Genomic DNA, 15,078 nt, shown 5'->3' with positions numbered 1-15,078 from the left:
CTTATTTGCAGAGCAAAACACAAATATTGGGGGAAGTTGAAAAGCTCTGTACCCCAAAATAAAGACTGAGGGAGCAGATATAACACACCGCCGTATTCAGCGGACTCTCCCCTCTAAGTGGACGTATACCTAGTCCCAGGGGTTTTTTTCTGGGAAAAGAGGTGGTGGAACTCAGTGAGTTGCCAGCACAGGGGGCAACTCTTGGTGGGAGGTGGTGCCCCTGGTACCATATGTGCGCGCACAAAGTGCATGCATGCTCCCAGGGCCAATGACGTCACTTTGGATCAGCTGGAACAAGGGGGGAGTTTTTAAAAGTTTAAATCGCCCTCGGTGAAAATGTTCACATGGCTGGTGGCCACGTCCCCTGTTCTCCAGACAGAGGGGAGTTTAAATTGCCCTCCACGCCGTGGAGTGCAATCTAAATTCCCCTCTGTCTGGAGATTAGGGGGCGGGCCACCAGCCATGTGATCATTTTCAGGAGATTCTGGAACTCCATTCCACCGCGTTCCAGCTGAAAAAAGCCCTGCCTAGTCCTCCTACAAAGCCCAGTTCTTGAGTTAACAGCTTCAAAGTGGAGCAAAATAGAAAAGAGTCCAGTAGAACCTTTAAGACTAACCAACTTTACTGTAGCATAAGCTTTCGAGACCACAGTTCTTTTCGTCAGAAGCATATCGAGAGCTGTGGTTCTCGAAAGCTTATGCTACAGTAAAGTTGGTTAGTCTTAAAGGTGCTACTGGACTCTTTTCTATTTTGCTACTACAGACTAACACGGCTAACTCCTCTGAAAGTAGGGTAAGAGATGCAAGGCCTCTGTACCCCCAACGCTGGTTTTCACTGGCATCCGTGGAGTTCTGAACAAGGCCAGGAAGAAACTGATGAGGGAAGAATCCTGTAGCAAGCAGGTTTCCAGATTCCAGGTAGCCAAGGCCCAATCAGTACACCCTCCAAAATTTCATCGATCAAAATAGCAACATGCATGTTGCATCCCACGACCCAACCCAGTGCCGAAACCTGTCTGCCACCAACAACACACATTGTCAAAAGCTGTGTTTCGCCTTTGCTGTGTATTCATTTTCTGTGTCATTAGCTTGTCTTGCACAAAGTCGAGAGGGTGTGTGTTCTTCGGGTTCAAAATGTGCTCAAAAATATAATTATCCTATAGTCTGGGATCAGCGGTTCCATATATAGCTCAGCAGCTGCAACGGCGCCTCAATATTCATGCGTGTGCAATTATGAGCATGCACACTAGAACAAAGAGGCATTCACTCCCTACTGAGAAATTCAGCTGCTGGGGATTTGGGGAGGGATCGGAGAACCCTGAAGAGTGACAATCCTAGAAAATTGCACTAAAAATAGGTCTAAAAGAAATTCCCCAAAGGCAATAAAGATGGGAGCAAAACAAGGATAGTTGTTAGAGTAGTCCCTCAGTGGAACAGGCTTCCTTGGGAGGTGGTGGGCTCTCCTTTGGAGGTTTTAAAGCAGAGGCTAGAGGGCCATCTGACAGCAAGGCTGATTCTGTGAACCTAGGCAGACCATGAAGGGGAGGGCAGGAAGGGTTACATCAGTGCTTAGTTCTCGTGGCCCCTTTTTACATGCCCAGGGTAAGGCCGATCGCCACTTCGAGGCCAGGAAGCAATTTCCCCCAGGCCAATTTGGCTAGGGATCCTGGAGGTGTTTCGCCATCTTCTGGGCATGGAGCAGGAGTCACTGGGACATTTAGGGAGGGTAGTTGTGAATTTCCTGCACTGTGCAGGGGGCTGGACTAGATGAACCTGGAGGTCCCTTCTAACCCTATAATTCTATGATCCTAGTTTACCTTGGATAGATCAGAGTTGAACTTGAGGGCAACATTTGAGTCTTCACCCACTTTTGATGGCCCCGAATTGGCCATTGGCAATAGCCGGCACCGGAAAGTGAGCTGAAATTTAACTCAGAGACCTCAAAAGCAGGTGGAGAGTACGGTTGTCAGGTCAAGGTTGGCAACCAACAGGAGGGCGGGGGCTGTCAGGAGAAAAACAAAAATAAATAAAAATAAGGCTCCAGCCTAGTCACCAGAATCACAGAACTCTATGATAAAACGCCATCGTTTTACTATAGACTTTCTAGAGATTCCTAGAGCAGCCCATTGTCACTTCTGAGTTATGCCGGAAGTGACATCCCTGTGCAAATTACCTGGAGACTGCCTTCCATAAGCAAGGAAACAGTAAGCCTAGTGGAGACGCAGATGTAGACCTTTCTTCTCCTCTGGTGCTCTTAATGGCCCCTGAGCTATTTAACAAGTTATCAGGAACGTCCAGACTCCCTAACCTATGCTGCAGTTTTGTAGGCCGATACTCCTGACAAATAATTTAGCATCTTGAAGCCTAAATGTAGACCCGGGATTGAGCTCCGCAGCCGGGAAGGGGCTGTGGCTCAGTGGTAGAGCATCTGTTTGGCATGCAGAAGGTCTCAGGTTCAGTCCCTAGCATCTCCATTTAAAAGGACTGAGCAGTAGATGATTTGAAAGACTCGAACCTGAGACCCTGGAGATCTGCTGCCTGTCTGAGTAGACAATACTGACCTTGATGGACCAAGGGTCTGATTCAGTATGAGGCAGCTTCATGTGTGTTCACCTTGGCTCTATAAAATCGGTACTGTTCCTAATAAATAGCACCTTAAAGACCAACAAGATTTAGTGGGTATCATCTTTTGAGAGTCAAAGCTCCCTTCACCAGACTTGTTGGTCTTTAAGCCGCTACGGGATTTGAACTTTGCTCTTTTACTGCAGACCAACACAGCTACCCACCTGAAACTTCCTAATAACCAGTGGCAGTATGAGCCTATGGGTTAGATGGTGCAGGTCCGGAGACAACTCTCAGACCAACGTTTCGGAAGAGATGGATGTTGCTTTGTCTGAGGGTCACTCTGAACATCACTTCCTTCACAAGTTTGCCACGGAGTCAACTCAGGCTCATGCAGACGCACAGCAGCTCTGGAAAATGGCTTGCATTTAAAAAAGGAAAACGCAATGGGCTCAGAAAACTGCCACTGGGGGAGGGAGAGCACCTGCTTTTCTCCTGAGCCTTTTTCCCCCCGTGCGAAAACAGTGAGGTAGGGACACGTGAGGTGCGCACATGCACAAAATACCTCCACGAGGAGCAGAAAAAATAGGAAACTCCCCCAACATGGGTTGGCTTCGTGGTGAACTCATGAAGGAAGTAATGTTTAGAGTGACCCTCAACTCAAAGAGCAACCAAATAGAGAAGAAGCCCTACTCCATGCTGAAGAACTTGCTCTAGGGTTGCCAGATCTTTTTACCCTCCCGGCAGGAGTGGGGGCTGGCACTTCCTGGGAAGTGACATCATCACGCAGGAAGGCTCTTGGGGCAGTGCGATGACATTACTCCTAGGAAGTGACATCATTGTGCCTCCCGGGAGCATACCCAGCAGGCCCATTCCCCTGCCTTCCCCCCCCACTGGCCAGGTGAGTGGGGGGGGTGGAGGGTGGGAGTGAGGGGATGTGGGATCCTTAACTTGCCCCTTAGCTGGAAATAAGCAAAGATTTAAAAGGAGTAGTAGAGTCAGAGTTCGTGATGTGATCTGAGAAAAATTTCATTTTAATTCGGCTTGGGCGGGGGGGGGGGGGGGAGTTACCATGATTGCTTATTTCTGGACAGGACAGTACCGGTTAACATTCAAATCCATGTTGGGGGGTGGTGTTTCTGGAGTTCCAGGAACGTTATTTTTAATAGGGAATGTATATGAGGGTGTAGGACAGCTGTTTATGACATAAATAATGGCACCATATTAGTACAGAATGCAGTTCTCCTTCTAACCTAAAGCCCATCTAAGTTTCAAGCAGATTGAACAAAGGGAGGGGGGTCAAACTATGACGTTCTCTCTGCTGGTTCCTAAAATGACCATCAAGCAGCAGCCAGGAGGAGAGCTCCAGCCAGCCACTAGCATTTGCATTCATTTCATTTGCCTATTTTTACAGTGAAAACTGCTGAAAACTGCGTTTGCTATCTTTCCTTGTTGTAATCTTCCATTTGTTTTCTTTCATAAAGTGAGGGGGGCTTCCATTGCAGAACCCTCCCCACATGGTCAGTCTGCCATTACTCCTGATGGGGGACTTGGTGGGGGTGGAGTCATCATTTTTCAACCAAATATCACCAAAACTGCAGTGGAGCTTCTTTTGCCTGTCCACTAAAGACTCACCAAATTTCAAGCATATCAGACAAAGGGTTTGTCCCTTCTCTAACCAACTTTATTGTAGCATAAGCTTTCAAGAACCACAGCTCTCTTCGTCATGCATCTGATGAAGAGAGCTGTGGTTCTCTAAAGCTTATGCTACAATAAAGTTGGTTAGTCTTAAAGGTGCTACTGGACTCTTTTATTATTTTGCAACTACAGACTAACATGGCTAACTCCTCTGGATCTAAAAGGAGAAGTTAGTGACGGGGTCAAATATTCTTCCAAAGGGTAGCCTACTGACCAAACTCTTGGCCAGTTCATGGTTTGGGAGGTCCCTAAAGCAGAGATTTGCACCTCAGACGTCCATAGAGATTTGTTTCTCATAATCACCATCTGAGATATCTGGAGGCATGGCAGATGGATCCGGATCATAGGTGCATATTGCACAGAACAAGTGGAAAACAAGACCATTTCTACATCTCTACACCTGTACTGGCTCTGAATTCAAAATATTAGTTTTCTGACAACAAAACCAGTACCAGTCCCATTCTGGGACCGGAGATGGAATCACAAAACAGTATGTAATTTTTTCCTTCCCTTCAAAATTCAGTTCGGAACCATGCCAAAGTCAGACACTTCAGAATCTACAAGGACCCTGGAGGAAGTTTGTACTTGGAAAAAGAACACATGTTTTCCAACCTGGAGCAGCTCTTGGCTTACTACACAGTCAACTGGAAAGTCATTCAAAGCCCATTGCTCCAGCCCTGCATCCAAAAGGTTAGTGTGTCTGTGTGTTGGGGAGATCCATCTATCATATCCACTTTCACGTTCATTTCACTAACATACTCCACTTCTGAAGTTAGCAGAAGTTTCCAAAGGAAGAAATCCAGGTGCCAATTTTGCTTGATGTTTGTATTCGTGAGCCAGGTTTTAAGTCTGAAATCTGAACTCTGTCTATTATAGTTTTTATTTACACCATTTTAAAACCTGTGGGTAAATTACATTTGTAAATGGATGATATCTCAGGTGAAGGGATTTGTTGAATTTCTCAAAATTATGCTCGAGCAGCCAATATCCTGATCTCCTCTTTAACCCTCCATGTACTTCTAAACCCTTGTTAGCTCTCTCCAAGCTTCCCCATTGGCTGGTAGTCTTATCCAGGGCTTTTTTCCTAGGAAAAGAGGTGGTGGAACTCAGGACCGCACAATGACGTCTGCTGGACAAGGAGGGAGTTTTTAAAAGTTTAAATCACCCTCGGCGAAAATGGTTACATGGCCAGTGGCCCTGCCCCCTGATTTCCAGACAGAGGGGAGTTTAGATTGCCCTCCGCACCACTCCAGCAGCACAGAGAGCAATCTAAACTCCCCTCTGTCTGGAGATCAGGGGGCGGGGCCACCGGCCATGTGACCATTTCAAGAAGTGCCGGAACTCCGTTCCACCACATTCCAGCTGAAAAAAAGCCCTGGTCTTTTAAAACATTTTAACCCTGCTTTTCCTAAATATCCCAAGGCAGTGTACAAATAAGGTCGAAGTCTGGAAAATGCCTGTCCTGGACACCTATTGACTTGTAAACAGAATCTGTGTCCTAAAATATATGTACTTGCTTCTTTCTTGGAAAGAAATTAGTGCTACATAGACTTGCCAACTTCGGGTTGGGAAATTCCTACAGGGTTGGGCGTGGAGCCTGGGGAGGGCAGGATTTGGGAAGGGGAGGGACTTCTGTAGGGATAGGTTACCATTGAGCTGGCCTTCCAAAGCTGCTGTTTTCTCCAGGGAACTCTGTAGTCTCTGGGCCCCACATGAATGTTGCAACTCTAGCAGTACAGCTAAACCTTTCCCCCTCCTCACTCTTTTCTCTGCTTACCTCATGTGTAAAATGGCACCCTCTTTCCTTTCCCCCCCTTTCTCTTCAAGCCACCACCCAGTTATAGACTCCTGGGAATGACTGGTGGGGACCAAGCAAAATTCACACCCTGCATTCACACTGACCCACCCAGTTTCCCTGCTATAGATAGATTCCACACCTCCCAACAAGCTGCATATACTTGCCCAATTTTCCTGGCCTGCATCCAGGCCCCACCTAGAAACCTCCACCTGTCTACCTCGCACGTACCACCCACCTGCCCAAGCAAGACAAAATGGTAGTTTGCATACAGTTCTGGCAGAAGGAAAGAGATGCCGTCGAAACCAACTCTCTGGTTATTGTCCATCTACGGCACAGGAGTAAGTAATTCTGGTTACTTTAATCAGCATCTTCATTCATCCATAGGCAGATTTAGCCAGACTTAAGCCTACTGAAATCAGTGGCCTTCCAGCATGCCTTAACAGAACCAAGCTGTATGAATATTCAGATTTTGATAATAACTAAGTTTTTGCACTGGAAGTGATGTTATTCTTTAGACACCCAACTCCAAAAGCAAAAACTCTCTAGGTAGAGATGAAATATTCTGGAGAATGGTTGCGTTATCACAGTTTTTGTTGGCGTTGTATACTCTAAAACTATATTATAAATCGAATTATTATTATATTTTAAACATCACATGGTCATTGTACTTTGACAGTCCTTGTAATACATCATCTTCATTTTTTTCTTTTTAAACTTTTGTTCCCCTTTCCTTTCTATACCCCTTTATTTATGACATTTATATACATAGCTGTAATTTTAATGATTAGATACAATGTTTTTTAATGTTTTTAATGGTATTAACATTTCTATTTTTGTTATCTGCCCTGAGCCCGCGAAAGCGGGGAGGGCGGAATATAAATGTAATAAATTAAATTAAATTAATTTTAAAAAATTAAAAAAGCAAAAACTCTCACATACCCCAATTCATTTTATTTTACTCCATGACCAATCAAATATTCAAATATGCACTGTAAGTTCTGGATTTCAGCTCCTTTTTGAATGGAAAATAATCACTGCCGTTATAATACTGGGGAGACTCAAGCACCTCTCCCTCGTCCATATGTGGGTCTGTCGTTCTGTCTCGTCATTTTGCCCTGTTATCTGTTCATTTTCAGAGATCTTCCGAGGCGGACCAATGGGAGCGTCCCCGTTCCGAATTCAAGCTGTGGAGGAAGATGGGAGAAGGATGCTTTGGAGAGGTGTGGGAAGGAATGTGGAAGAACACAGTGCCAGTGGCCATCAAAATCATGAAACAAGGTTTGTAGGAGATGACATGTGTCATCAGTTGTGAAATTCTTCTTCAGTTTCTTGATTTCCTGTTTCCTAACTGGGAGCTCACTTACATTTGTATGACTAAACCAAAAGCTCAGGCCATGGCTAAAGAGGGAATCTTATCCTGGAAATTTGCTTCCAAGAAGCTTCGCTATGTTGGTAACTGATGGTGGAGAGTGCCCTCAAGTCATAACTGGCTTATGGAGACCACTGGTGGGGTTTTCATGGCAAGAGACTAAGAGAGGTGGTTTGCCATTGCCTGGCTCTGCAACACTGGTCTTCCTTGGAGGTCTCCCATCCAATTACTAATCAAGGCCAACCCTGCTTCGCTTTTGAGATCTGACAAGATTAGGCACACCTGGGCTATCCAGGTCAGGGTAAACATGAGACCCAGTTTAGCTTCTTCTGAGATTTGACAAGATCAGACTCACCTGGGCTATTCAGGTCAGGGTGTGTTCATAACTACACCACCAGTTTAGACTGTCCAACTAGCACCAGGATGTCCAAGGTCCAAGCCACTGAATAACCTTGGTCCACTCACTCTTCCTCAGCTGGATCTATCTTATAGGGTTGTTGGGAGCAAACAACAAGGAAAAGAGGAACCCTGCACCATGGTCTGAGCTCCTTTTGTACTTTAGTTACATACCAGCTTTCAACTAAAAGACCCTGAGGAAATTTACAATACAGTTAAATGCAATAAAATCAATAAAAAACTAATAAGGTACAACAATTCTCCCTAGAAGCTAAAATGACAAGACTAAGGCTATCGTACTTTGGTCACATCATGAGAAGACAAGATTCTCTGGAAAAGTCAATAATGCTAGGAAAAGTAGAAGGCAGTAGGAAAAGAGGAAGACTCAAAATGAGATGGCTTGACTCAATCAAAGAAGCCACGTCCTCCAGTTTGCAAGATCTGAGCAAGTCTGTTAATGACGTTTTGGAGGTCTTTCCTTCATAGGGTCACCCATAGAGGACTTGACAGCACATCACACACACACGCAGTCTTTAAGGTGCTACTTTACTTTTATTTTATGGCAGCAGACCATCATGGCTTTCTCTTTGCCGTCTGCCACATACTCGCTCACCAGGAGCATGCACTGTTATTCTCCCTGCAATAACAATAACATTCAATTTATATACCGCCCTTCAGGACAACTTAATGCCCACTCAGAGCTGTGTACAAAATGTATTATTATTATCCTCACGACAATCACCCTGTGAGGTGGGTGGGGCTGAGAGAGCTCTGAGAGAGTGGTGACTGACCCAATGTCACCCAGCTGGCTTCAAGCAGAGGAGTGGGGAATCAAACCCCGTTCTCCAGATTAGAGTCCTGCTGCTCGTAACCACTACACCAAACTGGCTCTCAGCCCCAGGAAGTAATGGATTGAGGCCCTTGAGAGGTTCTTCAATCCCTAAAACCCAATATATATATTGAGGAGAGTCAGACGTTCGAGTTAGAAGGATATGAGACTCCCTCAGTCTTCCTTCATGTCAGCTTCTCTACACAGAGGCAGGCGATGGCAAACCATCTCTGTATGTCTCTTGTCTTGAAAACCCTACGGGGTGGCCAAAAGTCAGCTACAACTTGACACCTCTCTCTCTCACACACACACACACACACACATACACACCTAGAAAGCAAAGGTTTTTTTAACAACCAGGAACAGGCTTTGTACCTAAGTACAACTATTTTTCTTCTGCCTTTAATTCACAGGTGACAATCCCCCCCTTCCTAAAATGAACTTTAGGTGGCATACTTTAGGACCTCATTTAACTTCCACAACAACCCTGTAAGGCGGGATACGCTAATTCAGAGTGACTGGCCTAAGTTTACCGTGAACTGAATCAAGGGCTTCCTGGTCCAAAGCTGACCATGGGGTGGGAAGAAGGTGGATCAATTGGTGGACCACTGGCCAATTTCCGGTGGGTCAACCATTTCCTGCTGATTCCTGGGATTCCGGCCAGGAATTCCGAACTAGGTGGACCTTGATCTGATCTAGTAAGTTAACTATTGTTGCTACCTCCATGTAGGGAAATAACAGGATATTTGGGGAGCGGAGCCTGGGAGAGCAGGGATTGGGGAGGGGCTGGAGCTCAGCAGGTTATATAATCCCATAGAGGCCACTGTCCAAAGCATCTATTATCTTCAGGGGAACTGATCTCTGTCACCTGGAAATCAGTTGTAATTCTGGAAGATCTCTAGCCCCCACCTGGAAGTTGGCAGTCCTAAACTTAACCAGCATTCAAATGGTCTTTTTGAGCGGGACTGAGTATTTAGACTCACTCAACATGGTGAGTTATGTCTTAATGCTGAAGATGCCCTGAATAGATACTTTCATTATAAAGCACATTTTAGGCTCTTTTTTTTTTTGCCTTTTCCAAGTCCCCAGTGGCTTCAGGTTAACAGAAAATGCACAGCTCAAGGAGTGGTTCACACATCATTGGATGTTTTCCTGCCCAAATGGGAAAATCTAGGTGGTGACAGCAAAGTACATACTGATACAGAGATCCAGCCTCAGGCTCTAATAGAAAGTGCTTAGTTCTCGTGGCCCCTTCTTCCATGCCCAGGGTAATGCCAATCGCCACCTTGGGGTCAGGAAGCAATTTTCCCCAGGCCAGTTTGGCCAGGGATCCTGGAGGTGTTTTGCCATCTTCTGGGCACAGAGCAGGGGGTCACTGGGGGTGTGGGAGGAGGTAGTTGTGATTTCCTGCATTGTGCAAGGGGTTGGACTAGATGACCCTAGAGATTCCTTCCAACCCTATGATTCTATGATTCTGTGAAATTGTAGACTCCTGATGAAACCACAGTTTGCATCAAGGCCATTTGGAGAAAGGAGGGGTGTAAAGGTGAAAGGTTAAGGCTACTCTCCAGTATGCCTAGACATGGGCACGAACTGCAAAAAACCCGAACCATGTGGTTCGTGGCATTTTCACGAACCAGGAACTCCCAGGAACTGGGACAAGTTCACGAACCAGTTCGTGGTTCATTGGGTTTAAATGCCCCTTTCCCTCCCTGCTGGCCAGCCAAGCCTCACCTGCTCTTTAAATAGGCCCCATTTAAAGAGGAGGTGAGGCTTGGCTGAACGGCCAGGAGTTCCAGGCCGGCCAGCCAAGCCCTGCTGTTTAAATGGCCATTTCCCCACCGCTCCGAGCGGTGGGGAAATGGCCATTTAAACTGTGGGTGGGGCTTGGCTGGCCAGCCAGGAACAGCAGCAGGGAAAGGGGCATCGCTGTTTTAAAACGAACCAAACAAACCGGTAGACCAGTTCGTGGAAGTTTGTGGAAATGAGCTTCCATGAACCACTGGTTCGCGAACCACAAAACACGGGGTTCGTGAGGGTTTTTTGGTTCATATTCAGGTTCGTGCCCATCTCTAAGTATGCCCTCCCCCAAACTGACACTGCATGGGCCTGCACTTTGCAATTAATGGTCTAACTGAGAGATTTTGCCTGTATGGGCCCTAAATTTGTTTGTTTACTTCATTTCTCCCCAATGCACAACAGCTTGCAACATTCTCCCCTTCTCCGTTTTAGCCTTATCCATTTTAGGCTGAGCCGGGTTCCCAGGTGCCTGCTGGAAGCAGGGCAGACTCCTGGTATTTGCCCCACCCCCACCCCTCACCTGTGATTAGTGGGAGGTGGCAAGCTGCCTGGTGATTGGCAGGCAATCTGGACACATGTGCAACGTGCGTACTCCCTGCAGGGCGCGACGACATCACTTCCGGAAGTGATGTCATTGCAATGGCTGCAGGAGTGCTTCTACGCTTTGTGGAGGGCTAATTCCAGCCCCACACAGGCAAATTCTTTAAGAACTGGCCCCACACGAAGCATGGGAGCATGGGAGCACTGCTGTGGCCAGTGCAGACTTTACTTCTGGAAGTGACATTGCATGCAGGCTGGGAGCATGCTAGATGCCAAGTCTCTATACCATCCCAGCAAGGGGGGGGGGACCTGGCAGTTACCTTGTGTCCACGGCAAGGTCTTATTTGTGCACTCTAGTGCCTGCATGATGACATCACTTCCAGAAGTGATGTCATCAATTGGCCCAAAGGAGAACTCCTGTGCTCCGTGCGGGGCCAATTTGACTCGTTCGGGGCGTAAATCGGCCCCAAACGAAGTGCAGGAATGTTCCGATGGCGCTGTGACATCACTTCCAGAAATGATGTCGCCATGCTTGTTGGGAGCTTGCCACCCCCCATTGACCACTGGTGGGTTGGCGGGCAAGGTGGCAAATCCCCGGGAGTTTGCCCACCATGGGTGGGCACCTGGGGACCCTACTGCCAACCCCTAGCAAAGTCACCCTGTGAGCTTCCATGGCAGACTGTGGATTATGGTTTCCTACTTCTAGGTAGATTTCCTGGGATTATAATTCATCTCTAGACAACAGAGATCCATTACCCTGGAGAAAATGACTGCTTCGGAGGGTGGACTCCTTTGCATTATACGTGGCTGCAGTCCCTACCCTCCCAAATCTCTCCCTCTCGGGGATCTCCAGGAATTTCCAAGCTAGAGTTGGTAACCCTAGTGGGGATCCCACACGTGGGTCTCCCAGGTCCTAGCCCAGGACTCCGACAACTACACCAAACCGGGTCCCATAATATCAAAATAAATAAGTAAATATTAGCTGGAAACAGAGTGTCCCCTAAAAACTCTCCATTCCTGCAATCTCGTGTATTTCTTCAACAGTAAACATGAGAGATGACTTTGCCAAAGAGATCCAGAACTTGAAAAGCTTGAAACACACGCGGCTCATCAAACTCCTTGCGATCTGTTCGGTCGGAGAACCTGTCTACATCGTCACGGAGCTGATGAGGAAGGGCAATTTGCACAGCTACCTCAACAGTGAGTATCCCTTCAGCTATAGCATTCCCAGGTGTTTTATAGTTCCTCTCCTGTATGCCACATTCTGACAATCCAAACTAGATTGCATGCTCTTTCACGTTGGACAACTAAGTCCCACTGAAATCACTCATCCTTGTGCTGACAGCCAATCAAATAGATGTTTTATAAAAAATGTCTGAACCAAAATCCTTAAGTATATGTTAGACCCCAAAATATTCACCCTTGTACATTTCAAAAAGCAGCTTAAAGGCTTCTTATTTGACTCTCTTTGCGAAATTCTAACTGGAACGCAGCTGGTCTCTTGCAAAGCTTATCCTAACTTGCAGTGATCGATGTCTTTTAAAGACTCCAGCTCAGCTCTTGCAGATATTTTTTTTTAATCTGCAAAGGACCTGAAGTCTTTCACTGCATTATTTAAATCCAGCAACTCACCTCTTGCAAAACTTATTTTACTCCTCTAAACCACTCAATCAATCAATTTGTTTCGATACAGAATCAGCTCCAGAGAGTAAAAGAATAGAATAAAAGACAATAAAAATAAGAATAGGGTGGGCACATGTAGTGTGATGAGTATAGAACTGTGGGCACAGGTTGTAGGGGAGAGATCGTATCTTCCTCCGACAAAGAAATAAGTTATTGGGGCTCAGTCAGCCGCTTGCGTATCCCACACGCCCAAAGGCAAAATTTGGCAACTTTGTTAGTTATCTCTTGGGAAGAGTCTGCAAGAAGGAGGGAGACATAGTGTTGTTCAGATCTTCCTGGTTACGCCTCTAAACTAGTCCCTGAAATGTTCATATTATGGGTGGAAACAGGAGTAAAGGTTTAGACAGTGGGGCTACCTCTGACCAAATTTTGGACGGCGTTGGTAATCAGCTAAAATGCATGTCTGTCACCAATCTGGCCCCTCCCTAGAGACGAGGGCCCTGCTTTTGTCTCTAATTTCAAGAAGAATTTTGGAACTGCTCTCTCTAAAGCCTTACTGTGGGGATGAGAGAAGAGCAGGTCGGAGCGCTTCGTTGTACTGCCCTCTAGTGTATTCAATGAGTAACCGGCACAGACATCTTTAGACTTGATCATAACTGTCATTAAAATCTATGTGGGAGAATTTCCTGATTTTGCTTGACCTGGAATGTCCAAACAGTCAAGAAGCCTGCTTGGCTGACCCTTGTGAGTATGTTGTGTGTGTGGCTGTGGTTTCATCTTTAAAAGATTTCCACTTTGCATTTCCTGCTTCCCAAATCGGTGGTGTAGCACGTACGACTCATCGCCACTCTAGAGAAAACAGAGGCTTATTCCAAGCATGAAATGCCCCATATCTCCTGCCTGTGGGCAAAGAGGACTTGCTAATTTGTCAATGAAGAGCTAAATAAAGGCCAGCTGTCATGTCAGCACCAAAGAAGACAGACAAGCAGTCGCAACAAAAGAAATATCCCTGTACTATGTTTATTTTTAACACCCACCTGGGAAATATTTGGCACAGTGAGCCAGTCAAACGGCTTTCAAGAAGGGCGTCGTTTCATGAGAGGAGTTCTTGGGTGAGCATTTCGACGTCCTTTTGAATTAGTTACCTGAGAAAGGACAACACCCAAAGAAAACAGGTCTGAAGCCACCTGGGCAAGAGAGCAGCCGAGCTTCATCACGCCTAAGCCCTGAACTTTGACTCCTAATAAGCTTCCTTGTTATATAGGTGGGAAGTGATATGGCTGGGATTTATTGTTTTTATGAGGCATAGCCTGGTATCTTCCTAACACAAACACACGAAACTGCCTTATACCTATTCCCCGGGCCAGTTCAGCTAAGGATCCTGACGGTGTTTTGCCATCTTGTGGGCATGGAGCAAAGGTCTATGGGATTGTGTGGGGTGGAGGTAGTTGTGAATTTCCTGCATTGTGCAGGGGGTTGGACTAGATGACCCTCAAGATCCCTTCCAACTCTATGATTCTATGAATGAGACAATTGGTCCATCAAGGTCATTATTGTCTGATCAGATTGGCAGCAGCTGTCTTGGGTCTCAGGTGGAGGTCTTTCACATTTCCTCCTACCTAATCCTTTTACCTGGATCTGCTGGGGATTGAACATGAGACCTTCTGCATGCCAAGCCAAGCAGCTGCTCTACCACTGAGCTACAGCCCCTCCTGAGAACACATACACAGAAGGCCAACACTCTCAGATTTCCAGCAGACTAACCATCTGCTGAGATGGATGAGACAGAGAGAAGAGGATCCACTCAGAGTATGTAGAGAAGAGCCTGCCTGGCACCTCTTTTCCCAGTTAAACTGGCCCCTACTTTGTTAAACCTTGAATGTTGTCATATTCCAGACTCTGTCATGGAGTCCCTCTACACAAGACATCTTACACAAGGATGTTCAAGTGACTTAACTTTCTGTGTGGTCTTATGTTCAAGTGTACTCTGTCTCCCTAGCAATGCACATGTATCCAAAATGGGAGAACAAGTGTAAGCTTTTTCACTTGAGCGTCCTCATGTAAGATGTCTTGTTTAGAGAGACTCATACAAACATAGAGGAGTGTTATTAGCAGGGCTTTTTTTCAGCAGGAATGCGGTGGAACGGAGTTCTGGCACCTCTTGAAAATGGTCACATGGCTGGTGGCCCCGCCCCCTGATCTCCAGACATAGGGGAGTTGAGATTGCCCTCTGCACCACCGAGCGGCGCGGAGGGCAATCTAAACTCCCCTCTGTCTAGAGATCAGGGTGTGGGGCCACCGGCCATGTGACCATTTTCACCGAGGGCGATTTAAACTTTAAAAAACTCCCCCTCTCCTTGTTCCAGCTGACCCAAAGTGACGCCATTGTGCGGTCCTGAGTTCCACCACCTCTTTTCCCAGAAAAAAAAGCCCTGGTTATTAGACACCAAATTCGGCATTCTGA

At 46.4% G+C, this 15,078-nt stretch overlaps 1 protein-coding gene across 1 annotated transcript in view; it reads left to right on the top strand.

The window, feature by feature from the left end:
* The window catches only part of SRMS (src-related kinase lacking C-terminal regulatory tyrosine and N-terminal myristylation sites), a 52,675-nt gene that overhangs the window by 27,943 nt on the left and 9,654 nt on the right, over positions 1-15,078 (top strand). The window contains exons 3-5 of the mRNA XM_054980784.1: positions 4,783-4,949; positions 7,194-7,335; positions 12,036-12,191. Of these exons, the coding sequence (XP_054836759.1) occupies positions 4,783-4,949; positions 7,194-7,335; positions 12,036-12,191 (465 nt within the window). The remainder of the gene's footprint in view (positions 1-4,782; positions 4,950-7,193; positions 7,336-12,035; positions 12,192-15,078) is intronic.

This window comes from Eublepharis macularius, chromosome 5 (genome assembly GCF_028583425.1).
Source record: "Eublepharis macularius isolate TG4126 chromosome 5, MPM_Emac_v1.0, whole genome shotgun sequence".
NCBI classification, from domain to species: Eukaryota; Metazoa; Chordata; class Lepidosauria; order Squamata; family Eublepharidae; genus Eublepharis; species Eublepharis macularius.
The sequence above is the reverse complement of the archived record's forward strand: the minus strand, read 5'-3'. Positions and strand labels throughout refer to the sequence as shown.